General features: G+C 38.6%; 1 protein-coding gene across 1 annotated transcript in view; it reads right to left on the bottom strand.

Moving 5' to 3' along the window:
- Window positions 1-443: 443 nt before the first annotated feature.
- The window catches only part of CNOT10 (CCR4-NOT transcription complex subunit 10), a 33,721-nt gene continuing 6,726 nt past the window's right edge, over window positions 444-27,438 (bottom strand). Inside the window, exons 3-19 of the mRNA XM_074575119.1 lie at window positions 25,671-25,832; window positions 24,982-25,132; window positions 23,821-23,966; window positions 22,814-22,900; window positions 22,030-22,113; window positions 20,889-21,006; window positions 19,173-19,322; window positions 17,825-18,027; window positions 15,798-15,919; window positions 14,987-15,163; window positions 12,277-12,357; window positions 7,008-7,121; window positions 5,005-5,135; window positions 4,176-4,211; window positions 3,933-4,060; window positions 2,569-2,644; window positions 444-738 (exon numbers count right to left, since the gene is read on the bottom strand). Of these exons, the coding sequence (XP_074431220.1) occupies window positions 584-738; window positions 2,569-2,644; window positions 3,933-4,060; window positions 4,176-4,211; window positions 5,005-5,135; window positions 7,008-7,121; window positions 12,277-12,357; window positions 14,987-15,163; window positions 15,798-15,919; window positions 17,825-18,027; window positions 19,173-19,322; window positions 20,889-21,006; window positions 22,030-22,113; window positions 22,814-22,900; window positions 23,821-23,966; window positions 24,982-25,132; window positions 25,671-25,832 (2,121 nt within the window). The 3' untranslated portion in view covers window positions 444-583. The remainder of the gene's footprint in view (window positions 739-2,568; window positions 2,645-3,932; window positions 4,061-4,175; window positions 4,212-5,004; window positions 5,136-7,007; window positions 7,122-12,276; window positions 12,358-14,986; window positions 15,164-15,797; window positions 15,920-17,824; window positions 18,028-19,172; window positions 19,323-20,888; window positions 21,007-22,029; window positions 22,114-22,813; window positions 22,901-23,820; window positions 23,967-24,981; window positions 25,133-25,670; window positions 25,833-27,438) is intronic.

Below are 27,438 nucleotides of genomic sequence, written 5' to 3'. Positions count from 1 at the left end.
ATCAACCTCTGCCACCATCGGTCTATGACCTGCAGGAAAAAAAAGGCTCCTTTCCTTGCAGCTAAGACCACCCCCCACACACCCTGTCCCCACGCCCAAAGGAGTAGCTTCAACTACAGCAGCGACCACAGGCACAGCTGCTGGAGGGCAGTGGACTGTAGCTACATCAACACCGTGAAGTTGGGCAAAAGCCTCTTCTTTGAGGAATACAAACCCACAGCTCATGTCAGAACACAGCAGCCAACGCAACAGCTCAATTGCTATTTATTTCAGCCATTCTCCTCCCAGTCCCTCTCTCCCCTCTATTCTCTTCAAAAAAGAGCTGAATTACCAAAAATAAGTGATTGACCAACTGTGTAAATAAACTGCCACTCACGTTCAAAACAGATACCAGCCTCCTTTCCTTCATGAAATAACCTTTGTAAACACCTTCAAGCATGCCCTTTTGTTTACATGTTTTATTAAAAATTTACATAAATGAACACACTCCAGCAATTTGGGGTATGCAGGTGTCCTAGGTTAAAAAAAATATACAAAATGCCAAGCTCTCCTGGGCCAGGCAGCAGCAGGTTGAAGCACCAGCTCACTTCCTTTGAACGGTGGTGAAAGCTGGCATCTGAATGGGCTGGATTGAGTGGACTGGTTGGAAAACGGGCTTCTTCCGCGTGTCAGAGAGTGTTTTCACTGAAGGGAGAAGCTGGTTTCTCTTGATGATCTGCAGTGCCAGCTGCGTGTTACCTACAAGACAACTTTTGTTTAAAAATACCCCAAACTTGCGAATCACTGTTCTCAGAACAGAGCTGACGAGCCAGCCCTGAGCCCAGGCCACTTCGCCCAGCCGTCTTCCTACTCCGTGAAATGCTGACATGGACATGAAAAGCATTAGATAAAACTAAATTTGAAAACACAGTAGTGCTTGATTCTACCTATTCTTAGCTGAAGACATCAAGCTTTTACCTCAGAGCTGGAAGACGTTACAGCGCCTTCTAAATTGCTGAAGGGCAGCTCTTCTCTCTCCCATCCGCGTAGTGAGACACTAGATCTCACACAAAACACCCTCACAATGTGACATTGAGGACAGTAATGCAGATGTCAAGAGTGTATATAAAACACGTTTTTAAAAGAAGAAAGCTGATTTTCAAATGTATGCACGGCCCATCAAATAGAAACCAATATAAACGGAAAATTTATTCTTGGTTAAAAATTAAACCTATAAAGTTGTAGGAGAAAAAACAAGTTCTGAAAAGAACATTTGTCCCTCTTCTCAAATACTTTTCTTTCACTAAAGTTTTAGTTTCAGAAGAGATGGACCGTTTTGTTGCCAGAACAAAAAAATGTCTTTAGCTCCTTTTGGTTATACACTTAGAAGGGGGTGAGAGATGTCAATCCCACTTTCTGCTCTCTTCTGCTCTGCACTACTTTCTTGCAGAAAGAAGGGTTTCCAAAATTCCAACTTAGAAACATCTTCATAAGAAAAGCTTTACAGAAGTCTCAATTCTGAATACAAATGCTCACGTCCTCTGCCTGCCTGCAGTGCAAGGCAACCAAAGGGGAAGAAGCGTGCTCAACATGTCACAGCACCAGGTTATTAAGCCCCAAGGGGCACAGGTCCGCAACCATGACAGCTGCAATGGTGCAGCTGTACCAGTCTGCTCACACTGCAGAATTCAGGTGCAGTCCTTCCAGTTTCCAGTTATGTAGGGTTTTTCCCCATGCAAACACAGTGAGCCTTCAAAAGGAAGGATTTTGTAAGAAAGAGTTATCAATGATAGAATGGTTCGGGTTGGTTAGGAGGGACCTTAAAGATCATCTCGTTCCCACCCCCCTGCCACGGGCAGGGACACCTCCCACTAGACCAGGCTGCTCAAAGCCCCATCCAGCCTGGCCTTGAACACTTCCAGGGATGGGGCATCCACGACTTCCCTGGGCAACTTGTTCCAGCATCTCACCACCCTCACAGGAAAGAATTTCTTCCTGATATCTAATCTAAATCTCCCCTCTTTCAGTTTAAAACCATTAGCCCTCATCCTATCACTACACTCCCTGATAAAGAGTCCCTCCCCACCTTTCCTGTAGGCCCCCTTTAGGTACTGGAAGGCCACTATAAGGTCTCCCTGGAGCCTTCTCTTCTCCAGGCTGAAGAGCCCCAACTATTCAATATTACAAGCTTTGCTACAGTATTTGCTACATAGCCCTTGACGTGGCTTCTTTGGGAAACCTGGATTGCAGTTGTCCTAATGAAAAGCCTTTCAAGCCTTCATCAGAGCAAACACCTCATCAAGGGTTTTACTGAGCCTATCCAAAACAGCTGATTTCTGCATAAAGTATAGAAAATTTCAGCTCAGAAGATGAATGTTTAAGAAATCGGGAATGTGCAAGAACAGGATGGCAACAAACTATGGAAACAAAGGTGTGGCTACACGGATCCACAGCAGTGTAAAATGGAGACAGGGCCTGACGGGTGTCATTCAAAATACTGGCACAACTCTGTAAAGACAAGAAGTAATGACTACCGCCCTCCTCCGCTTGTATCCCAAATCTAGGCTGACAGAACATTTCAAAACTTACCATTCTGTAATTCAAGATATACAGCCAGCAGAATAGCCTCTGGAGGGATCTCTTTGGGGTGGATCAGCGAAGCAGCCTTATTAGAAAAGAAGAGAGTGTGGGGAAAAAGTGCTTAAGAGAAACATCCAGTTCAACGGAAGTGACCCTTGACGAGGCTGTTACCGTCATCTTGGCTAACAAAACCAAATAATTCATAAACTAAGATGAGATTTCTTTCAAACTAATACACTCCATCAGGTTTATGCATGCAAGGAGAGACTGAAAGATTATCTGCATTGCAAGACGGTTTCACACTAATTAGCAGCACCATCTGCTGTATGCTTATGTTAATATGAGTCTGTAATTCTTGGTCCAACCTACTGTGGTTTCCTGGTGAGATGACAAGTGAAGAAGGAAAGCTCTGCTGCTCCAAAGTTCAGAATACAAAGTTAACAAGAATCGTTCATTAGCTTTCCATTTACAAATATTTTTCATAAATCACTGAATTTATTGTAGATGCAGAGACATACTATACTGTACATCCACAGATGGCCTTACACTCCTTTGGGCTTTACACATGTGCTACAGAGCCCAAGCACAGACACCTGCCCAATCCTAAGAGGCTTCAGGAGGGGGGAAAAAAAAAAAAAGCAATACAAGGGCCTTAAGCACTTGAGAACTTCACACAATTTGAACCTGTTCGCCTATACAACTACTCTGAAGTAATTCGGAAGACCGCTGTTCCAGTTTGCGGCTCAGCAATGCATTAGAGTAGTCTTCCTGACAGAAAGGAATGGCTGCAAAGAGACAAATTTATTGTCATTGAAAGGTGGGTCACAGCCTTAAGAAAGGCCGAATGACACAGGGTAAGCGAAGACAGAGAATTTCAAAAGCAGTACTTGAGAATTCTCGGAAAAAGAGGCAGGCAAGAAGCATACCTCCAGCAGAACTGCACTTCCTTCTCACAGCCCTAAAATTAATCGCTTAAATGGTGTTATTAACTGATTAGAGAGAAGTAAACTCAAGAACTTTCTCCTCTGAAGTTACTATATTACAATAACTATTGGACAATTAAAAAAACCCCTCAAACCTTAGAAAAAGTCAAATGGCTTCCTAGTTATATTCCACTGTTTTGATATGAGCTAAAAAAAAAAAAAGCTTCCTATAGTGATACAGAACTATCTACACAAGTAAGAAGTCTGGAATTCCTTTATTTTATGTTACTAATAAAGATTGGTTCATAAAGACAGAAGAGAGCCACCGTCTCAGCAAAGTCAGTAAATAAACCTGAGCTATGAAATCACCAGGACTTGCTGTGATCTAAATGACACTTTAAAGGAAGTACATTTGTCCCTAAAAGCTGTCTTGAGGTTAGTTTTCCATACCTGATGAAGACACTTTCGAGCTTTGTCATATTCACTCCTCAAGCAGTAAGCGCTTCCAAGGTTAAACAACATCATTGTTCGCGCAGATGTGACCGAACTGGGGTAGCACTGCGGGGTCTGCTTGCCAGCTGCAATTAAACAAAAAAAAAAAAAAAATTCTTTTTTTTTCCCCCCCTTACACTTTTCTTTTGAACTGGCCAAGTAAGTTCCTGTGCTCTGCTGATTACAGTGGCTGGTACTTACAAGATTCCATCGCCTCATTCTCTCCTTTGTCAGACCCTGCAAAGAAAAAAACCCCACAAAAACCATCATGTTCTGTATGCTTTTTAAAAACTTATTACAAAAATAACACAAAGAGACAAATTTGCTTCTTTCTTCATGGTCTGACATTAAAAAGGGGAAAACATACCAGCTTGCTCAAGAGTTTATGCCACTTAAGACTTCCTATCTTTAAAATTTTGCTTCTCTAAGAGCTTTTAGATTTGCAGATGAGTACAGTGAAGTTTAAACTGCAGACATGTCACTGAAATCGGAGCTGCTGTAAACTTCACTATGCAGATGGGCTCTGAAGCATTTTTCTGTTACAGAATACACACTCCCAGCTGGAAGCACTACAAGAAGATTAAGATACAGATTAACTAAGTTCTCCCTACTCCTGTCTCTCACTAAATGCAGTAAGTAGACCTCACTGATATTCCAAAGCCTGGTTTCGAGACTAAAGAGCTGAAAGAGAGGGTATGAAGCCCAAACTTAACCATAATTGCATATTTAACAAAAGCAGCTTTCAAAAGTTACATTCAAACAAGGCAGAATGCTACAATACACAGTTCTATTTATGTTTCAGAATTACCCCCTTCAAAGGAAAGACAAACATGCAAAAGAAAAACCAAACACAAAGCAAGAACTACAGCCAGGAAAACAAGAACGCAACAACAAAAGCACAAGCACCCCCCCAGCAACCTATGGTCTTAAAACAAGATGTCTTAATCATCATTATATGCGTATACAGAAAGGTACAGCAGGAAGGCAGCTGAAAGCATAGTCGGTTCTAATGAAGTGTGAATTCATTAACCTTGATCCTGCTCATTTGAAGAGATCCCGAGGGAAACATCAGTGACGTTCTCGGGGTTCAAGTGAGTGATGGCATCAGATATTCTGTCTAGAGAGATGAGAGCTTCTGCCGCATACAAATGCCCAAGAAACCTATAACAGCCAAAGGTTTGGTACAAATGTCAGCGTAACAACCCCCACAATTTGTTACACAAGACAAACTGAATGCAGTTTTTAATGCAAGCACATGAAAACTGTTACTTGGAGAACTTGCATGGAAGTTAGCTGGCTTGTAAAGTATTGTCATAACACCCCGTTCTGCTATTTACTGCTTTTAGGCATTAATGTGGTGGAAAAATCTGCACCTGAGTACTGACAATTCATTCATGGACAGGAATTATCATTCCAGGAAGACAATAGCTTGGGTATGGCTTTATCTCAGAGGGAAAAAAAAAACAGAACCCTCATAAAAACACCCCAGGATATGGATACATCTATAATTTGAGGTGGTAAGTGACTTTACATTCAATAGAAATCAAACTAATTGTGTAAGATAGCTGCATTTCTAAGGACAGCAACTATATAGGCCTGTCCATGGGGCACAAACATCTTTCCAACTGCAAGCTTTGCAAAAGAATTAAGCAAGTCTGGTGTTTGACACCTGTAGTTCAGCTCAGCTAATCAGCAGCTTTCCTTTTCAACTTTGGAACAGAAGGAATCCTGTCAATCAAGAGTGTAGTTAGTTTGCAAATATTTAAGCTGAAACAAAAGTTGAGCAAAACAGTTCATGCTTGTTCTATGTGGCTGTATACAGTACACTTCAAACTGGCCGTATAGCTGGTTGTAATGAATTACAAAACGCCAGGTAAAATATCAATCATCCAAAAATAATTTCTGCAATTTAGATCTGATACAGCAGATGTAGCTTTCTACATGCAATTTATTTCACTTAAGAAAATGGGAACAGTTCAATATTCCCAATCATCTGCACAAAAGCCTAGTTTCCTGGGACCAAGATATACGGTGCTCTGCCTTTGCAAAAAAACTGCCATCTGCATTACATAATGGTAACACCGCCTTCACAAAACTATGTGTTACCTTGCAAACTCCTCTAAAATCTTGCTTATACAATGACTGTGCAAAAAAGATGAGCTTCTGCAGCAGTCTGGGAGCACAGGAGCCAAAGTATTTAATTGGCATGGACGATTTTAGAGTATGCTGCCAGCATATAAAAATAAGCACATGTTAGCTTGCTTTCCACAAGTACTTTACCAGTCTTGAAAAACACCATTACTACCATAAAAACCCTTGCTATATTTTATCCTGTGTATGACATAGGAATTAAACACACAAACAAGGTCAGAAGGATGGGGCTAAAGCTGCCTTTTTTGAATTTGCACAGATGTACGAGAACTGGTGGGTAGAACCAGAATGAGCTTTGAACATCTTTCCAAAAAACTACAGTGCCAAATACGAACTGAAAAAGAGAAACGGAAGAATGGAACCGTTCTTCCGTTCGGAAGCAACAGCAGCAGGTAAAGTGACGGTCCTGCACACCCGAGATCTGGTACCCTCCTGACTGAGCAAACATTCCCCTCCGAGGCTGGGGTTTCATAAATGAGCTTTCAGCAGGGCAATGGCTTGGGCCGATGTTGTCTACCCCCAGCTGCTCATTCCTGCCCCTTGTGCTGTGCCAACACCAGCACGTGCAGCCCCACAGTGAATCAGGACAGAGACCGGACGGTCCTGCCACTGCGTGGGACCCACGGCTGGAACTCAGCGAAGAGCAACAAAAGCAGCAATAGATTCCAAATTACATGGAACTCTCACACAAACAAGGGGGACTCACGTTCCTGTGTGTCAATGAACATTTAGTCAGGGCTTCAACACGAACAGGAGCGGGCCAAGCAATTCTTTGCATCAGATACAGAATGGGCAAGCAGCTACAGACATTGGAAGCTTCAACTCAGAACTCTCCAGCAAAAAGCAGGGCTGAGAAAGAAGAAATGACCACATCAGACTTACTTAAGAGACCCTGACAGCTTTGGTTGCTGAAGAAGTTTATCTGCGTGATTCAATGCCATAAGGTTATCACCCAAAGCCAGAGCCACGTAAGCACTACACGCAAGTATTGAGCACCTGGAGGGGAAAAAAAAAAAGAAAAAAAAAAAAGGAAAAAAAGAAAAAAGGGGGGAGGGGGGGAAGCCAATATGTTAAATGGAGAATTTTGTGATTCCAAATGCAGCTGTAAGATGTATTTCTTGTTAAGTGCTGAAGAAATAAATCATAAACTTTCAATAACGTCTTTAAGTCAAACTATGAAGTAAAGGAGATAGTGTTTTATTATCTACAGCCTCTACAGATACATTGCATTCTACCAGCATAAACCAAGGACCACCACTTTATGCTCAGAAAGATTTTGAAATTTTGACCATAAATAACGGATTACAAAAAGATGGACATCATTACACCTGTCATCTTTCCTACTGTGCACCTTTTCCACACTCTTTTCCCCACGCTCTTTTTATTTGTTTTGCCTTGCACTGACTCGTGCTTCCCCGTCCTCCCCTTCTGCTGCAGCAAAGGGTAGCAGATTTGTAGGTTTTCTGTAGCATACAATCTACAGACGCATAGTAGCAATGAATGAAGATGTAACATATTTCACTCTTACACTGTACAACGTTTGCACACAGGGAGACAATAAGCGCTGGAGAATTTGGCGTTTCCAGTTTTGTGTTCCATTGAGAGCTGTAATCTGCTGCCAGGACTCTGATTGATATGTGGCATTTTGTTGCTGTCACAGGCTTTCTTATCTTTCCAAAACCACAAAATCTCCGACAGTTCCTATAATGAAATCTGAACTACTCACACTTTCCATCTTCAAACAATAACCCCATGTCAGGATGCCATCATTAGGCCAAGCTTCACACGTTGTAATAACTCCCCCCACCGTCCCCCAAACACAGCACTCGGGGCTATTTTCCACTCCGTAAGACATCATTCAGTGCAGGCTGCCTTGTCCACGGGGCACAAGCCTCGGCCTGCCGTGGGCCGCGACGCCTTGCTGTGAGCACGGACTTTGTCCTGCTCCAGGGAAGGAAGAGTGGATCCTCTTAGCGGGGTCTCGTGTCGGGAGCCTTGGAGATGGGAGAAGAGCCTTCGACTCTCCCGCCGGTAGATGGGCTATTACCGTGCAACCTTCTGGCAACTGTCAAGCCCACTTTTGGTCCAGCAGTAAGTCATGTAATTCATGGCAGGACCTGGGGTGCCTTTATTCCCCTTTCCCAGGAGGCATGCTCCTTAATTATGCACAAGCAGGATAAGAAACTTCTCCAGTGTTTCTCCCTACCCCCCACTTCCTCTCCACCGTGCCCAGATGTCACATCAAATCTGAACACATACAAAAGCTTGAGAGAGGGAGAGGAAAGCTTCCCCAGCTCAAGTCCCAAACCTAAAATACTTCTGAAAGGTGGTGACTGGGGAAGGGGAGGGAACAGGGGGGAAAAAAAAAAAAAAAGACCAGGCTCTGTAATCGCAGCCTGCTTCTAACTAGCCTCTTTTTGTCTCTGCCTCAAGGAAGCACAGCTTTTAAACCAGCAGAGATGCGAAGTGTCATCAGCTAAATACCCTTAGACACAAGCCAAGGCCTGTAGAGTTGGTTACTACTACGCTTTACACCAATATCTGTCTTCTATTCCCCACAACTTTTTTTTTAAAGCCTATATTTATTTCTGAAAGTGTAAATTCAAACACAAGACACACTCCAATCACACAATAGGTAAGTCCAGCAAAACTGAAATCTAATCCTCTGCTGTAAGGACTTGTCACTGTTTAAGCCATGTAAGAGTTGGCAAGATTCTTCAGGAACAGCCATCTAAAGAGGAGGAATATTCAGGTTTTCTTCCCTGCAGTACTGTTCTTGTGCACTTGGATCCATTGTTGAGCCAGCTAAACCAAACGCTCAGGAGACCTGACAGCTAACCGGAGCAGAAGAATTGCACCACAAGGGAAAAGACAAACTAGTTTTTCACCTCGGTCAGGATTCTGACAAAACTCCACAGGTCGCCTTTGAGCACGGCAGACTTCCAGCATCCCTGAGCCTCCGCATGCCCTAAATAAAACTGCCTTTGCACTAGGAAAAAGAAAAGTGTTTTTTTAAACTGCCAGATTATGTCAAACAGCCTCTTGTGTAGGTTTAGGCAACACGATTTGTCAGCCCATACTGACTGCAAGTTTACAGAATCCGAATGCCACATCTGACTTGGCTCATTTCTCAGGCAAAGGGCGAGCCAGAGCAAATCCAATTCTTCAAAATTTACTATGAAGGCACCAAAATGGCACTTCTGAATGCTTTAGAGAACATCACTGATCTGAAATAATTTCAAATAACTAACTAAGCACAACAGTGGATATAAACTATCTAGTTCGTACGTTTCAATGCAGGCAAAACAATCCAAAATATTAAGAAATACAGAATGCAGATGGTGCTTACTCAATGGGGAAATTCTGCACCAGCAAAAGGAGATGGGGGAGAGCTAATGCAGTGTCTGAGAGTGAGGAAGAAGAGAGTGAAACAGGTACGAGTGATAATCATTGTAAGATTCCAGTATTGTGACAGGGACAAACAGACCACTGCAACCTTTAAGTGGGTAAGTGAGACAAAACTTGGCTGGTGTAGAGAAAAAACAAGGTATATTGGTAGGAAACAGTGGTCCTCACAGTATTACCTCTGAAATTATTACCAAAGTCGGGGATGTTCCTGGAATACCATACTAGGGTATGCGCACTTCAAAAACACGTAAGTAAATAAAATAAAGCATAATGATGGACTGGAGATGCCAATGGAACAGTCAAAAGAAAGGAAAAAAGGGCAAAATTGGATCACATGTCTTAGAGCAAGGGCTTGCAGTCCAAATCTATTCAGAACAAAGCGGGTGATCAAACTATTACTTTATGCCTAGCTACTTTGAAGGGGAAAATTAAGAGTCTCACACAAAGTTGGTCAATTGAGGAAGAAAAAGGCTGCAACAAGGTCTGTTGCTATCCATCTCAATTCTACAATAAAATCCACAAAATTTTCCAAATGTAGCACTGTGGTCTACCAAAACTCCTTTACTCTCGGTGTATCCTAACAATGCTGGGTCGTTCTGGTGTACTGAAACATGCCCCAGGCTGACAGCAGAGCAGGGGAATTGGCTTCTCGGAGGATGAGAAGAAGCGAACAGCAGAATTGTTTAGAAGAAACTCAAAGAAAAAGCCAAAGTTTCCACTTCCTACACATAAATTCATAGCAACCTTTGGTATCCTCAGACTTCTCCTTGTTGCTTTTAAAATCTTGCAATTGAATTACTACTTATTATGAGAATCGTCTGCTCAGCTAATTCGTGCACAAGTACCAAACAACACATATGACACATCCCCTTCAAAGCAGCTAGACATAAAGGCATAAAGCATAAAGGCCATAGGCATAAGCCTTTTCTAGATGGTATTTTTAATTTTTAAGAATTACTTAGGGGCAAACTCAGTTGGTCATTTTAAACTCTTATTAGGATGTGCAACTATACAAAATCATGCAAAAAAAGCATTCAAGTTGCCCATCTCAGTTTTGAAGCAACAGAGGCTTTCAAATCCAGTGACTTAACAGTGGAAAAATTGAATTGAACAGACACCTATTCCTCAGGATAATCCTTGATAACATTCAGAATTTTTTTTCTTCATCTTCCCTGACTAGACAAGAATTTTAATTTTCTCACTTAGCTCCTTAGTGAGCAAGACTACAAGAATATACTAACATCTGAGTGCAACATATTTTGTTTTTCCACTGCTATCTGCAGAAACTTAGAAATAGTTTTAGCAGAATCATTCTCTAGGGATACCTAGCCCTCTGGATTTAACCACCAAAGCAAGTATTGTAAAAAAAAAAAAAAATAAATCAATGCTTTTCCTTTCCTTACATGATGTTCTTTACCAGAAGCAGTGTAATTCTTGCTAAACTGATAAGTTCTTCCTGACATGTTGTCAGGTTTCATCAGTAGACAACAACAGCTGATTGTGAAATAAAAGACTATGTGTTTTGTTTTTGTTTTTTTTTTTCAAAAAAATCACAACGTGACATCATGTAATTTTGACATGTGGCAACCACATTTTTAACAGTCAGAAGGAGAAAAAAAAAAGAAACCACAACCAACCCACATCACTGTTTCTAATCCAGTGCTTTCTATTTCAAGTAGCAAACTCTTGTACCACTTCAGAATAAATAATCAAGGTCTCAGTAACGTCTCCTCGCAGATTCCTGCTAAATTGCTTTTAAACAAATACAAGTAGATTTGCTACTCATAGTGGAGCAAAGTAAAGGTTAAGCTGGTCGTTATAAAACACAGGTTACCTGGGTTAGGTTGGAACAGAGTGTTTACCCAAGAGTTTAAGTGGGAAATTACTGTATGCTTTGTCCATAATGGAAACTTAAAACAGATTTATTTTTTCTAAACAGGTGCAAGCTTTACAGTAAGAGAGATTTTCAATGGGCTGGCAGCCATCTGAAATAATTAACATTGCCAGCAAATGATAATCTTGTTGGGGAAAAGTAAAGAGGTTCCAGATAACATGATACTTATTTAGACACATAGGAGTTATTCTGTTTGGAGACCACTCTGCTGAACAAGTAGTTTAAGGATCTTTGAGAACATGAAAAAGTCTACAGTCAAATTTTACCTATGTTCTCCCATGGTGAGGAAGTCAAATGCCTGGACAGAGGCAATTTTTCTTTCTATTACATGCAAAGTAAGGATTTACTCCTGCTGCAAGGAACACCGTTCTCATTTGAAAGCAGCATAGCTGCTTTTACCACTTTTGTGGGGTTTTTTTGTCACATCCAACAAGCACATAATGTTGTGGGGGCGGAACTCCAACCTTATCAAGGCTATAAAGGGAAAAGGTACTATACAGTAATTTCCACCCTTTCCACCAATCACAATAGCCATTGTCAGGTTTTTAGCTTTGTCATTTATGGGACTTGATTTTTTTTTTTTTTTTTTTAGTTTTGCCCAATATATAATGCCAAGCCAATAACAGTGGGATCAAACAAACCGATCTGCCTTCTGAATTGAAATCCTGGATGGCTTCTATTTGTTCAGACTCAAAGCCCAGAAGAAAGGAAGCACATGCATTTGAAAAAAGGCATCCTTAGATTAATTTACAATTCAACGTTGCAAGTACATAAAAAAAAAGCTAGCAACGACTCTAGAACCACAGCACAGCTTCATTTAGAGATGAATATTTCATATTATTTACTTGCCTTAAATTTTCTAATTCTTGTTTCTTCAAAGGAGAAGAAGGTGGAGCTGCAATGAACTTATCCCCTTCATGACTTTTATTGCTAGAATAAAAACAGTGTATTAATTATAGGGCGTGACTATAAATAATTAATTAAAAATTTCTCAGTGTAATAAGCACTGATATTTATTCACTCCATTTAAAAGGACAGCAAAAATTCTATGGCCTAAAAAGGAGGGATAGGAAGCTATGCAAAAATTGAGGCACATGCTCTTATCCTAACTGTTCTGTTTGAAAGGGAAGAAGGGGAACATTTGCTGGGAAGGATTTGACTTGACAGACCAAACAACCCACGCCATTCTCCACAGTCTCAAGCTATTTTTGAAGTTTGGTGTAGGACAAGAACTTTAAACTGGAGCGATGCAGAACTCACTGCATTTGTAGCCTCACTTCCTTTAGCCTCTAACAAAAGCAGTAAACTAGTTCTCTCCCTAGACATCTTAAAAACTAATTACATCAATATTCTCGAAAGATAATCCATGAAGTGCTACAGCTTCCTTTAGACTTCTAGCTGCCTTTATTTTTATTTCAAAATGTCTTTTAAAAAAAATAAAATAATACAATTCTGCTTTCTTAAAGTTACGCTTGGCTTTTTTTGGGGAGCAAGTATTTGCTCTATTTAAAAAGTCTGCAACTTTGTTCTCCAATAAGCTGACAGACAACCTCCTCCTGGAATGAGAATTGCAGAGAAGGTTAACAGCTGCACCTTGGCAGAGACACACTCTGAGGGTCACAAACAACAGATCAACAAAATCCGTATTGAAACTGAGTCTGTCCACCTAACTAGAACTTTTTCATCGACGTAGTTTCATACCCGTTTGTTACAAACAGGTAAGATAACTCTAACTTAGACCTTCAAAACAGAGAGCAACAGACTCCAAGGAAACCTGTACTCAACACTGCTGTAGTGTATATAGCTCATGCCTTTGCCAAAAATTAGATTAAAAAAATACCCTTAACCACTGAAAGTATTCACTGTTTTCTTGTGAATAACAGAATAATCTGTCTCAGAGTCAGCCTGCTCAATTAGTGGGATTTGCTTTAAAACCATCCTGTTCAATTAGTGTGATTTTCTTCAAATGCCGTATATCTTTTACTGTTCTCTTGCAGAGAGTCCTGCATCAGAAGGAACAAAACCTTATTGAACCTTTCAGAACGTGACACACAAATTCAAGAACAGCCTGCTTTGCTGCTGGACATTTTGAAATTGGCAGTGACCACAGAGATATAAGGGAGTCTTTTTTTAATATTATTTTTTTTAAGCAGAAAAAGAATCTGATTTCGAAAGCAGAAGGTAAAAAAGGATCTTCCTGTACAGGGTACATTTTCCTTTTCTCACTCCTACAAAAACAAACAAAAAACAAACCCCAAAACAAAACAAGAAAAGGAGGTCTTGTCTAAGTAAGGGCCACCATTTTGTTTTAATCACTGCCACTCAGTGGGCTCTGTAAGCTTAAAATTGAAGTCTCTCTAAACCAGAAGAGTTTCACCTCAATGGGCTGCATACAGCTTGCCAGGGGAGGTTAGTTCACAACCTCCGACCTCGATAAGCAAAAAAGAAACACCCCTTCCCATCCCAAAGTTTATAAATTATTTGGTCACTTGACAGGGAAGATCGTGATTGGGAAACAAGGGTTACAGAGAACAGCCTTCAAATATTGTTGTAGCAGTAGCAGCCACCAGCACCCAGCCCGAGTCTCTCCGCAGGCAACCTCAGGATACACGGGGATGCACCTTGCACCTACACAACACGGCATGTGTGCAGTAAATCTTGCCGTGTGACAAACGGATCTTCTTAAAAATTTATCTGTACTCGGGTCTGACAAAGACATTGTGTTTTTTCACTACTCTTAAGTAGTTCAAGTTCTAGCATAGGCACTTTTTCCAGGTTAGTTATTGTAACTCTTCCCTTCTCAAAATGGTCATTAATAAAAGCACAGGCTACAGCCAACAAAGTTACTCTTCAAAAGGAAGCTCAGAAGACATCAGGATCAACACAAAAAATTGAAACACCTTCCTGCTATTTAACATTTGACATACATTGTCTACAGGTTTTTCTGAAGCTTTAAGAAGAGAGATTTTTCTTAAACTCTTTTTTGTAACATGTAATTTATTAAGCAATAGCTCCGTGCTGCCTTCCTACTTATCTTCTAAATCTAATTTCCCATTTCTAGTCTAAAACAAACACAACAAAGCTTACTAGGGCTGAGGAACATCAAATCCGATCATGAGGAAATGTTTACAACTGAGTTGCTAGACATTTATATATTGAATCAAGTACCTGGTGCACGTGCACACCCACACAGAATCACTGTAACATGTGAAACTTCACTTACAATTAGAGAAATACCGATATGCACTGCAGGAGGGTGTGGGAAAACATAACGTTTGCAGGACAGAAAATAAGATGGCCAATGAAAAAGAGTTCCACTGTCTAATTTATTAAAGTTGTTAGGACTGGTAGGAATCAAGTCGGTGTTTTATTCTTAAATTAGCATACCAGCAATTAAAAGAACGAGGAGCTAAACAATTTCCTTGGCTATCACAACGATGCTGAGAATTTACAAATAGGTTATTTTTTCTGCTGGCCAAAGAGCACAGGTAGCAGACACAGACTGTCAGCAAAGAGTTACTTTGGGCATAAAGAAAGGTTTTCATGCAATTCTGTTTACCTGCATGCTTCACTGCTTTCACTGTTTTCTGTATTTCCCCCCAGCTGACTACTAGTTTTAGATCCATTTTCCTGCTTTGGCTCCTGCTGATCTTCTGGCAGCAGCAGCAAGGCATTTCTTAGACAAATTGCTGCAAATTCCATACTGGCTACAGGTATTGCTGAGGACTGCCCATCGCTGAAAGAGACACAGAAATCAACCAGTGAGTAGCAATCCTACTGAATTTAAAAAAATAAAAACAGAGCTCCAGAAAGATCTGATTGCAGAGAAAACTTTATCCTAAAAGAAGTTAAATCATGTTTTAACATAACGCATTTAATTTATGAAGACATATGTATCTTGATATTCTTATTTATGGAAAGTAGAACATGATGCCCAAATACAGTGCGCAGATTCAGCTATATAATTACGAGAAGTTTTTCTTTAGTTTGCTTCCTAAAGTTTTATGACAGATCAGCTGTATTTTTCAGCATTTTTCTAGAGTGGATTACTGAAAATACGTATTTTTAAGAGAAAAAGAGGACAGATTTAGCTAACTGGAAATATAAATATCAGATAAATCAATTTAAAGCTTTAATGGCCTTCTTAGTCACAACGAATACACAGTTAAGCCCTCTGCTGGCCATCACAGAGGAGGCATCCAAATAACGTTCAAGGAAGACTCATTTTAGCATGCCTCTCTCTTCACCACATTAATAATTCCAAAGTAAACAGTTATTCCATAATAGTTTTAAGAACTCCTGATAAACAGATACGTATCCTTAACAAAGCTATGATAACAAAATAAAGAGCCCATGGAAAACATACTCACTTATAAACGACATTCTGTATTGACTGGGATGCTAGGACTATCTTACGGTGGTAGCCTTGACCTACTATAGATTGCACAATTCCCTTTTTGCTGGGAAGACCTTTAGTCTCTTGTTCTGACGTCTAAAAGTAGAAAAAAAAAAAAAGGACTAAAATACCAAGGCTGTTGAACAAGAGTTTGATAAAATAAGTGAAAGCTGGAAGAACACTTTGAACCCTGCTAAAAATGTAAGATTTAATCATTTTTATGGGTACGGTTTTAAATCTTAAGTACCACGAAGGATCAGGCACCTTCTATTGTCTTTATATTGCAGAGGGATTTTACTGCACACAGTGTAACCACAGATTAGTCCTGACAGCTTGTCTGATAGCCTACTGACCTAGTTTCTCCTCTGTTTTGAAAGCAAAAGAACAATGAACCAAGTCATATTAAAAGAACTGCTAAGATATCTAAAAAGAAATCATATGATCAGCCAAATAATATTAGGAATTGGCACTGCAACACTTGCCGTCTTCTCTCCCTGCTTACACAGCATTCAAAATGCTCTCTGAAAAAGCTGCTCTCAAACCCTTCCACGGGGAGCATGAAGATGAACCACAACATATGCAAAGTTAAATTAAATTAACTTGTTTAACAGATTTTTGAGCATGCAGACATTCTGAGGGTCAAATTAACTTGAAGCACCCTAACTGTCAGTCCCAAGAACTATCTCTACACCATATTTCCCCGGGGTTGGTTGGTTTGTTTTACCATGAGCCATCTTAACAACTTTGTTGGTAAGTAAAGTCAGTGATGAAGAGTTGCGCTTGGAAGGAAAAAACTTATCCTAAATCTGTATTTTAAATAGCTAACACTTTTCAGAGAAATTATCGGAATATATTGTGAAGGATATTGACATTATAATGTCATTTACCATCAAATTAAAAAATACATACCCATACAATGTGTTTGGATATGAAGCACATATTTCAGAAAAGGTGTTAAAAGAACTGCAGAAAGGGAATCATCTTCCATCTGTATTTTACAATGCATAACACTAAAGCGGGTGAAAATTAGGTTTGGTGAAATGACTTTTATGTATGGCGTTCAGAGCATAAATATGAATCCATACTTAGATATCAAGGAATATTATTGCAAATGGAGTTACAAGGTCAAATCAAACACGCTATTGATTTTAGGGCCTCACTTGTCATGTTGAAAATCTATCTTACAATTTAAAGGCACTTCCCCTTTGCCTTTAATATTGACAGTATCCAAAGTTTATTTTTTTTCTTGTAAGTTTACAAATTTAGGAAACCACAAGTTGTTTTTATGACACGAATTCAAGCCCTCTGGTACACCACACAGCATCACAACGGTAGCAGGAAGAAAGCCAGGCTTAAGGAGACTAGCATAATCTACTACTTTGGCTAGGCTGCAGTAAATAAAGAAGTGCCCCATAAGGGTCTGTATTTCCCTTTTCCAGATTGCTAGACCCTGTACTTGTAAACAGAACCCAAACTTTGTTTTTTACTACAAAACCTACGCTAATCCAGGCCCTCATACCCAGCTTTCCACTAGACATGATCAGCTGCGTCTTCTTTACCTATGTGTGACTTGTCCAGTAGGATCGACACAGAAAATTGCAAAATGAGTATGAAGAAAGCTGTTCTTCCTGCATTTGCTGTGCTTTGTAAAACTGAGTACTCAGAACTATCTGACAACAGCGAGCACATACACAATCAAAGTCAGTCCCTTTTTGACCCAACACTCTTGAAACTTCAATGCTGTGCCTGTGAAACGTGGATATAAGCAAACCTCTCCTATAAAGCTGTGAATATCTTAAATTCTCTGAAATAGAGATACCAAAATAATGAGCACCATTGAAATTCCCAAGGGAAGAGTTGCAAATTCAGGATTTGGAAGGGTTTGGATAGTGTGCAGTAAATAAAGGTGCAGAGGCCACTCAGAGAAGGAAAACAGAGAACTCGGGGATCACGTGTATTTCATAACTACAATCAAAATAAGGAATTTGCAAATCTACTTACCCCTTTATTGGCAGCAATGCAGCATTCTGCTATTCTCAGCCAAAGACGAGGGTTTGAATGGTAAACCTGGACTGCCTCAATCAGGCATTCAAAGGCAGCTAAGGGCCTCCCAATATGCAAGAGCTGAATTCCACAATTGTAGAGCAACTCATACCGTTTGTTAGTCAGTAGCGTACACATGGGTCTCCCTGAAAATTTTCTACCTGCAGAAAAGGATTACATCATATCAGATATACAGCTCAGAAGAGCCAAAAACATAACTCTGGGAGGAGGAAGGAAGCTGTGGGAAACTACTAATAACTACCAAAAAAACCTTTCATCACAGAAATGCACTAGCCTCCCTCTGTAAATAAATTCCTTCCACATCTAAGCTGATACCAAAGACAAATTAATTGTACTCTTAATAAAGGTTGAAGTACATTAAACGCTAACCACTTCTGTTCCTTGTCACACAAGCTAAATGATATAACATCTTTGTTATTCATACAGTAACAGAAGAAAACCGATTTGCTGCTAACAAGTATAAAACATTTTCTGTCTTCACACTGGTACCTAAGACTGCACTTAGGTACAGGGCCGGGGGGCAATAGGAAAAACAATAAAATGCATGATAGTAATTAGATTTTAAAGAAAACAAGAACTGAAGAAAATATTACTTCATCATGAAATCATTTACTTGGAAGAGACAGAAACCGTAAATATTACTAATCAAAGCAAGAAAACTTACTCTAATGTTTATTTTCTTATCTTTTAGATACATACAACAAAAGTAGATGGATAAAACTAACCATAAAACTAAACAATAGATGAACATTTCTCATACAAATATGGGAACTGTTCAGTAAGAAAGTTTAAAAAACAGTATCGCACTCCACATTTTCTATATATTCCAAGTTAAAAGAAAAAAAAAAACAGCAACCAACAAAAAAAACCCCACAAACAACAAGCCACATCCATCAAGTCCTGATGATTCTACCTACTGTCAGCAGGACTATAAATAACATCTTTAATGATGCGTAATACTTCACAGAAAATATATTGTGTCATATCTCCCTGACTGATGGACAAAGACTACAAATGAGAGAGAAGTAATTGCCCTAGCCCCATGGCATGTCAAAGAAAACAGAAAAAAAAAAAAAGAATATATTTCTACGTGATCTGTCTGTGGCAACAGCAATCCTACTCTGAAATCAAGTTACAATCAAAATTCTCACCCTCCGTATCCTGTCCCCTACAAAGAGATGGAACAGGAATTTTGCTTATATAATTACCAAAAGCTTCTATCCTCTATTTTCTCGATTACCCCACCCCTCTTCCACCACCTGTTTTCATCTCTTGAAAGTCTTACCTGGATCTGAGCTGCCCGTTCCTAGCTGTGCACACGCATTATCGTTTTCTTGCAAGGCCTTTTTAAAGTAAAAAATTCCTAAATTGTGCTTTCCCATTGCAAAGTGGATGCAGCCAAGATTGTTCCAGAACATACACCTTAAGCATTCACCTGAGAGAACAGCAAAAGACCAAGAAAATTAAAAATGTCATTGACCCATAAAATGCTCCCACCGCTCTCTCATGGGTCAGCATATTATGTCAGTCTATTAACCGTTCTTCAGTGAGACGTTCATGGATTATGCAGTTACGTCCCTGCCTCACAAGCATTTTAATAACCTACATTTCTGTACACCGTTCTAGTTCTCTTGGACAGTTGACCTGAAATGACCGATATATGTAAGCAGCCACAGATTTCCAGATCTTGTGCACCGTATTCTAGCACATATAAAGCCAATTTGACAGATTGCAAGGTGAAGTAAGTTCACCTGGAGGTTTTCATAGAAGTTAGCACGCAAGCAATTCAAGTTCTCTCTTGTAAAAAGGAAATTCTCAAATGATGTTACCTGCCTAAGTTTTATAAAACAAATATGTCAACCTAACCATACAAGCAGAAAATGCACTCTCCTTCCTAAATAAATCATGTTCAGGTAACAATATAAGTTCCTTCGAAATAGGAAAGAACAGAACATTAAACTTTTGATTTATCCACTGGCAACTGAAGTTTTACAGGGTTACCATTGATAAAAAAGAAAAAACAACACACCCTAAAAATCCAAACAACCAAGAAACAGGCCATTAACAAATTAACCAGACATTATTTTAATCATAACCTAGGAAGACTAGTAAGTGAACGTTCTACTTTGCAAACAAGTTATATGAAAATAAAGCTTTCCAGAAAAGGGGCCAACTCTGCAACTTCTATCACCTAATTGCAATCTATGCAGCAATATCTACTAGATAAAAGATCTTACAGCATAAGAAATTCAGAAAAATCACAAAACCAGCATTGAACAAAGTAGTAAAGAAATTCGGTAGTTTTACAGTACAAGTATTTTTTGAAATTCTAACTCTCTACTGACACAGCTTTCTCTCTGTATTTTTCAATTGATGTTTTAAACAGTCAACTAAAATCTCAAATACATTTAAATACCGTATACAGTGAGTGTATATATACACAGCATACATATTTACAGTATATAAATAACTTTTCTATCTAAAAAGTTATATACATTTATGTGCTGTTACATTTCTGAGCATGTCTACACGTATATACTTTCTAGATATAAAAGTAACTTTAAATGGCATAAAATAGAAGTCAAACCTTAACAATTCATGAAACATTTGCGTTTCCCCCACAATCATTATTACAACTGCTATGGTATCCTCTCTGAGTACAATCTGAAATCTCATTTCTAGATCTAGTACATTGCCTTTTGTTTCATGTCTTGATTTAGAGACCCAAATGCAAGCCTTGCAAATATTACATTTACACCTTCACAAACCCATTTTCATAGACAATGGCTTCATTGCCAAGAAGAACAGTCAAGGAAAAACAAAACAGTGTTACATGAAGGAGGACAACAACAAAGATGAAAACACATCCAGCATTATAAACCCATGACATTCAGGGCATACTCCTTTAAGTAATCATTAATATGCTTAAAATTAATATCAATGAGTAGTCTTGTTATACTACACATTTAAGTACTTGCAAAATGATGCTTATCTATTTTACCTGTTTTCATGAAGCCTGGATGTTCAGCAATGTTTGCACTGTTTAAAAGTTTGACCGCTTTACGATAATTGCCCCTCAAATATTCAAAATTGCTCTTAAGAAAGAGAGAAGGAGCTGACTGTGAAAGAGAAAACAATAGTTAATTATCTCTTGTTTTAGGATTTCTACTTCTAGTGTTAAATCACTCCACAAACAGCTTGCCTCTGCTGCCATTTTAAAAATACATAGGCTTAGGCCCTAATACTTTCAAGAAGCAGCATTTCTTTGCTGAGCACATGATTAACATTCACCTCCTCTGAACTACAAACTCTGCATATTCTTTGTTACTGCTCTAAAACCCAACATTATTCTTGAGAACTCTGTCACAGCAATGGCTAAGTGCAGAGGATCTGCTGGCTAAGTGCTTTTTGTTTAAGAGGATCTTTCTCCAACCTGTCTTCTAGTACACTCCTCCCCACGCTTCCCTCCCTGCAGAGTTCAACAACTTCCTCCTGGGCTGTGATCTTCCTGGTCTGCCAACAGAGACCTCATGGTCCAGGAGGATTTCTGTCAAACTAACAGCTGTTGAGACTGGCAACAAAGGGGAAGCGCTCTCCTCCCATTCCCTGCTCCTCAGTTAATGTAGAATTTATCCAGGATGGTGGATGTAATTCTGAGTTGAGAACTCCTATATAAAAAAAAAGAAACTGCTTTCTAGCAAGAGGTAAGCCTCCAAAAAATTTCAACAAAAAGAAAAAACCCAAAAAAACTGCATATCCCAGAATTAATCTTTCATGAACTGGTTTAAACCACCAATGACATCAGAAGTTTGTAATACCCATCACATGTCTAGTAAACTAAAACATGTTTTGTGCTTCTTAAACTATAAAGCAAACTGAACACGTTTATTATATAGTGATTCACTGTTATTTTGATCTCATTAACAATGCAGCTTTCAGAGCAACTGGAAACAGAGCAAATAAGAAAACAACGTTAATGACACTTGCAGAATCACAGATCACAAACCCAACTGACTACATAAAGCATTATTTCAAACTTCCATCCTCAATAAGACCCTTCTTTGTAAAGAAAGATAGCAAATTCAGTTTAAAAACAGAGAACAGAATTAGATTAGAAAGACAACAGCCTTAAGAATACTTACATTCCCAGCTGTATTCATAACAGACTTGATCTCTCTTTTGCATGCTTTTAGTGACTTCATCTGGATATAGGCTCTCACCTTATACTGTTAAAAATTAAATTTGTTAAATAAAAAACAGTAACTTGTGCAGGTTTTGCAAGATGAACCATATCTAGAGATTCAATACAGAATATTTTGTACACATCTTAAAAATAGGTAGTAAAAAGCTGTTCAGAAAGCCTTCCTAAAAAAGAAATTCTATTCAGACTTTCAACAAGTTTATAGGCTTCATATTTACAGTAAGCAGATGCACATTTTGTTTGATGGTCAACAGCTACTCTATATTCAAACACAGATACTTGCACTTAAAATTACTAACTAATTAGATAATCTAACCTCTTAATTCCAGACATTTACCTACTAAAATGAAAATACCAATAAATGAATGCTGATAAAGAAGCATTTTGTTTCTTCACGTATTTTTCCACGGAACAGTACAGTGAAATAAAACCTCAGCTGATTTAGCCTGTTGGAGGTCTAACAGATACAAAGTCAGTGCAGCTAACTGCCATTTAAAAGAATTACGATAAACTGCAGGGACTGAAATTGATGGGGTTTTGCGTTAGGTCAGTTTTTCCTATACGTGGATCTTACAAAAAGGAAGAGTTAGATAAATTCACTCTTTTGTTTTCAAGGAGAGATGGAGTATCGTAATTCATGCTGAACTAGATTGGAGCAGATGGCACTCAGTTTTAAGAAAAAACTTGAACTGATGTTCTTGTATAAATAAGATGCAGACACTTACCTGATGTATCTTAGATTTAGCAACTTCTATTAAAGCTCCACTTTCAGCTTTTTGATTCGAGGAATCTTTATTTGTATTATTACCTGACTGAGTGTCAAACAAATAAAGGAAGTGTTACTATTCATCACCGTTAAAATTCACTTTACAGAGTCTCCCATAAGCTATTTTTATCAATCTCACATGAAGAAGAAAAATATTTAATAGTCAAAAAATAAACATCCCACTAAATACTGTAACTTGAGCTTAAAAGTCAAAATCCACGAACAATCACACCAGCCTGGGAAGAGCAGAATTCTATATTAACATTAGTGTTACACTGTGTTCCTCTGCAGTTGAGGTATTTTAACAATTCGCTTACCCAGAAGGATGATATGCACATACTGGAGTCTGCCTTTAATATTTTCTTCAGTAGAATTACTATATACTCAAAGATAAAATGTTTTATCTTAAATGTGACATTCCGTCAATAGGAAAAGACTGAAGTGTCCTCTTTTCACTTCCAAGCCACCACTCATTCTACTGACTTTTCCAAAAGACACATAAAAAAGATTTCATTTGAAAGTACACCTCATACTTTTTTAGATACTATGTAAAAAAAGATGCTTGATTTGAATGTTTGAATATGGTACGCAATTGCAGTTCCTCTCTGACACTGACTTCCCTTTCAATGGTCATATGGTCATAATGGTCGTATGATCATAATCCAAGACAAGCAAGGAAAACTATGAATATATGACCCTGAAGACAACTGTCTTTCCAATGCATGTCTCTGACTTCAGAAACACTTCTTAACTCCCTCGGAGTAGGAGAAAAGGGTGAAAGAGAGGGAATAAACAGCTGCTGTATGCAATTAACTCAGTTACTAACATGTGTAAGTTGCTGTCTTAAGTTACGAGTGATCTAACGTAGTTTTATAATTCAAATGTATTTTAAAAGAGTAATTTTGGATTGAGCTAAAGCATACTTCTGGTAAAGACTCAGTAGCATTCATATGATTTTAAGCTTACCTCGTTTTTTCCATTCTTGCTGTTATTGTTGCCCTGTGAAATCATTTTTTCCAGAACAGCAAGCAGATGCAAGGCTTTCTCAGCTTGGTAAGTTAGCAGGTATAAGTCTACAAGCAAGAAGCACACAGCCTGGGCAAACTTCTCTTCTGTATAAAGCAAAGAAGTTAAAATTATTTTACAGCTCTAATACCAATCATTCCAAACGTGACTGAAGAAAAAAAGTTACTATAAAGTACATCTATGCAACATTATGACAAAAATCAATATATTACATGAGAAAAAAAATGCATACGCCTACACAATGTAGTATATATTCTGAAAAAAAGGTAATTCATTCAAACAGCATCAGTATTAAAGCATATACTAAAGACAGTTTAACAGGTATTTCACATTTATAGATTTTGAGCCTTAGTCTAAGCAGACCAGAGCAAAAGATCCAGTATCTAAATAGACAGATGGAGCCATATGCATATGTAGAATCCCGTAAAACTTGAAAGGATTCCATACAAATAGATCTCTACTTGGCTGGCTTCACAGCGCAAGTCCCAAATAGGCATACTGAAAACTGTGAGGAACTGAAGGAGAAACACATCAGCATTTTATTGAGACATACAGCAATTTATTGAGACACCTGCACATGCACCCTTCAAGTCTTGTCACCTCTAAAATTCAATGAGTATTATGAAGTTATTTCATACAAGTATGGCAATTCTACTACGCAGGGTGCCATAGCTCATAAAAGCAGGAGACACCATATTCAGATATGAGCACATATAATCATGTATGACCTAATGCAGCTATTTAAAAATGTGAGTGCCCTGACAAATACACACCCACCCATGAAGTTGTATGATGACTCAAAATACTATATTTTAAATCATTTAATTAGCCTGTACATATTATTTACATAAATACCTTTTAAAGCTGTCAAAAATTAATTTCAATTTCATTATACTCATCTGCTAAATGTCTCTGAAGTACTTTGCCCCTAAATTCAATTGTGTCCTTGATATAAATAAAACATATTCTCCATTTCAAAGCCTACCTTCTTTTTTAGAACCATATTAGGCAAATTACAGGTCACTTGTCTGATAGTGAGAAAGACGGAATGATCTTCCTGTAGTTATTGCATGAACAAAACTCTTCTTTCTGTCTACCTACCAAAAGGCTCTATAAACTGGTACAGCTTTTCCCCAACTGATATAGCTTCAGTATACTGGCGCAGATGATACAAAATAACAGCCTGATTGTAGTACAGCATACTATTTTCAACATCATCTAAACCATCCATTTCTTCAACAACAGAGTGAACCTGAAAAAACAACCAATCCATTTCGTTAAACTTTGAATACCTATGATTTTATAAAGTGTCAAATATTAAAAAAAAAATTAATAATCCAAATGTACTAATAATCAGTCTAAAGATAGGTCAGTAGGAGTTATAAGCTAATAAACGTTATTGTTGTTCCATATAAATCCAGCAAAAATTTACAATAAAATAGAAAGTTGTCAACTGAGTAGTAAAGTAACATTTTCACTTTTTTATTATTTCACAAACTATTTCAGGTTGAGGAACTTCCTATTGAAAGAACATAGCAGGTCTTTCTACAGTTATAATCTCTGAAATGTTCCAGCTTCAGATCAATTTCAACAATTACTAAAAGCAGAACTATAAAAACAGTGTCCCAAATGATTAAACTGACTCAGAGGTTTAAAAGTAACATTACTTTCTTATTCCTTTATTAAATCCAGGGGACAAGGGGCAGAAGCTTTATTCCTATTTCACTGGAAGCTCTCACCACCATTAATACTACTCAAAATTAAGTACCATCTCAAAACGTTCGCATTACCTGGTTCTTCAGCTGGTTAAGGGTTTGTCTCAAGTTGTCTGTTGTTGTCTGGTTACTTTTACAGAACTCTGCAACAGCAGTATTCAAAGTTATTTTGTAGTCATCTTTGTTTATGTCTTGAAGGGTATTTAGGTGTTGTAAACAAGTATCATAGTTTCCAGCCTAGAAATTGCACAAATGCCAGAAACATGCATTAGAAGATACAAAGTTTAAACTAGCAGGCTACTAAGTTTTAATGAAAGTATCCTCTATAAGTTTAGAGAGCAAAATAGTGTTTTCCTTTAGCAACAGCAAGTGAAGAGAACTAAAGGTCTACGCAAATACTTCATTATTTATGGAGATTAACATGTATGAGAAGTAAGTCAAAAGTTGAGGTGATATCCAAACTTCAAAAAGAATATTGTGGAGGAAGGACAAATGGAGTAATCAATTATTATAAACAGATGTTTCCACTAAAAGTGTTATTCTGATTTCTCTTCATTGTGTTATTTTGAGTTTGAAGATTCTTTATTTCCTCAGTTTTCATAATCTTTCCCCAATCACATGTACGCTGAGCAGCTGCAGTTGCTTACGGAAGTCCCAGCCCATCACTTTATGTTCATTCTTCACTTCACCTGGAGAGACTGTGAGTTACAATTCAGTCTGTGGAAATCAGCTTAAGACAGGCTGGAAAAAGAGAGTGTCACTTTCCCAGTACAGGTTTAAATAATATTTTTACAAGTTCTAGCTGTTGAATGAAGTATTCAATCATCTAGGCATGCCTAAATAGAAACAAGGACCCAAGCACAACGCTCCTCTGATGGGTGATTTAATCAAGACCTCAGGAATAAGCAAGGACTTCAGAATGGCTCACCTCTTTCTGCTTTTAGTTTTAGTCTTTTCTGTGTTTGTGTAGGAGGAATTTAGCAGCATTGAGGAATGAAAGAGAACTCCAGACTCTTTCAACTATGTTAAGCCTAAATGATCTTCCACTCTCTACTGTTCAATTCCCATACAGGAATAGTCACCTTCACCTCTTCTGTATCAGGGCTACTTCCAATCTGGTCACTCAGGTAAGCAGATTCGTTTCCATCTCTGTCAACGCTTCACAACCAAAAGCTATGCTCTTGAGTACTATGACCACTTTCCACTTCCTCCTCCTTTTTAAATGCTGTTCCATGGAGCTTCTCCTGGGTTCCTGCCTAACTTCCTCTATTAAGGGAAGAGTGACAATACAGAAAGGCTCTGTGGTCCTTCTGCTCTTCCCGAGGAAGTTGCCATTCTGCAGCTACTCTCAACAGAACCATCCCAGTTCCTCCAGTCTCCTGTAAAAGCACAGTTACACATTTTACAGAGAGATATAGCAGGACATTGACAGGCAGTATTTCCACAATTCTAATTATCAACAGTGACACTGTTGATGTTGCCTACTGATCATGTGCATAAACACAGGGACTGGCAACTCAACTGCTAGCATGCTCTTTAATTGACACAGTTCATCTCCCCGTGACTTTCTTCATGTGTTCACACTCAGAGCTTCTCTTCAACAGGAGCAGCTTTCAGATCACAGCAACAAGATTTCCAACCATGGCTGGACTAAAAATCTTGAACTCTTAAATGCTCAGCTTATTTTGTGATGTTTTTCCCCTCAGCTAACAGTTCTTTACTCCATTCTACTAGACAGGATTTAGAAGATAATACACAATTTTATAGTAATTCTATCAAGACTGAAATTGGAAGTGCAATATGATAAAGCAGCATGCAAAGCAGTTCACAAAGCTATTTACAG

The sequence above is a fragment of the Larus michahellis genome, chromosome 2 (assembly GCF_964199755.1).
Source record: "Larus michahellis chromosome 2, bLarMic1.1, whole genome shotgun sequence".
Classification (NCBI taxonomy): Eukaryota; Metazoa; Chordata; class Aves; order Charadriiformes; family Laridae; genus Larus; species Larus michahellis.
This window is presented reverse-complemented; position numbering and strand designations above follow the sequence as displayed.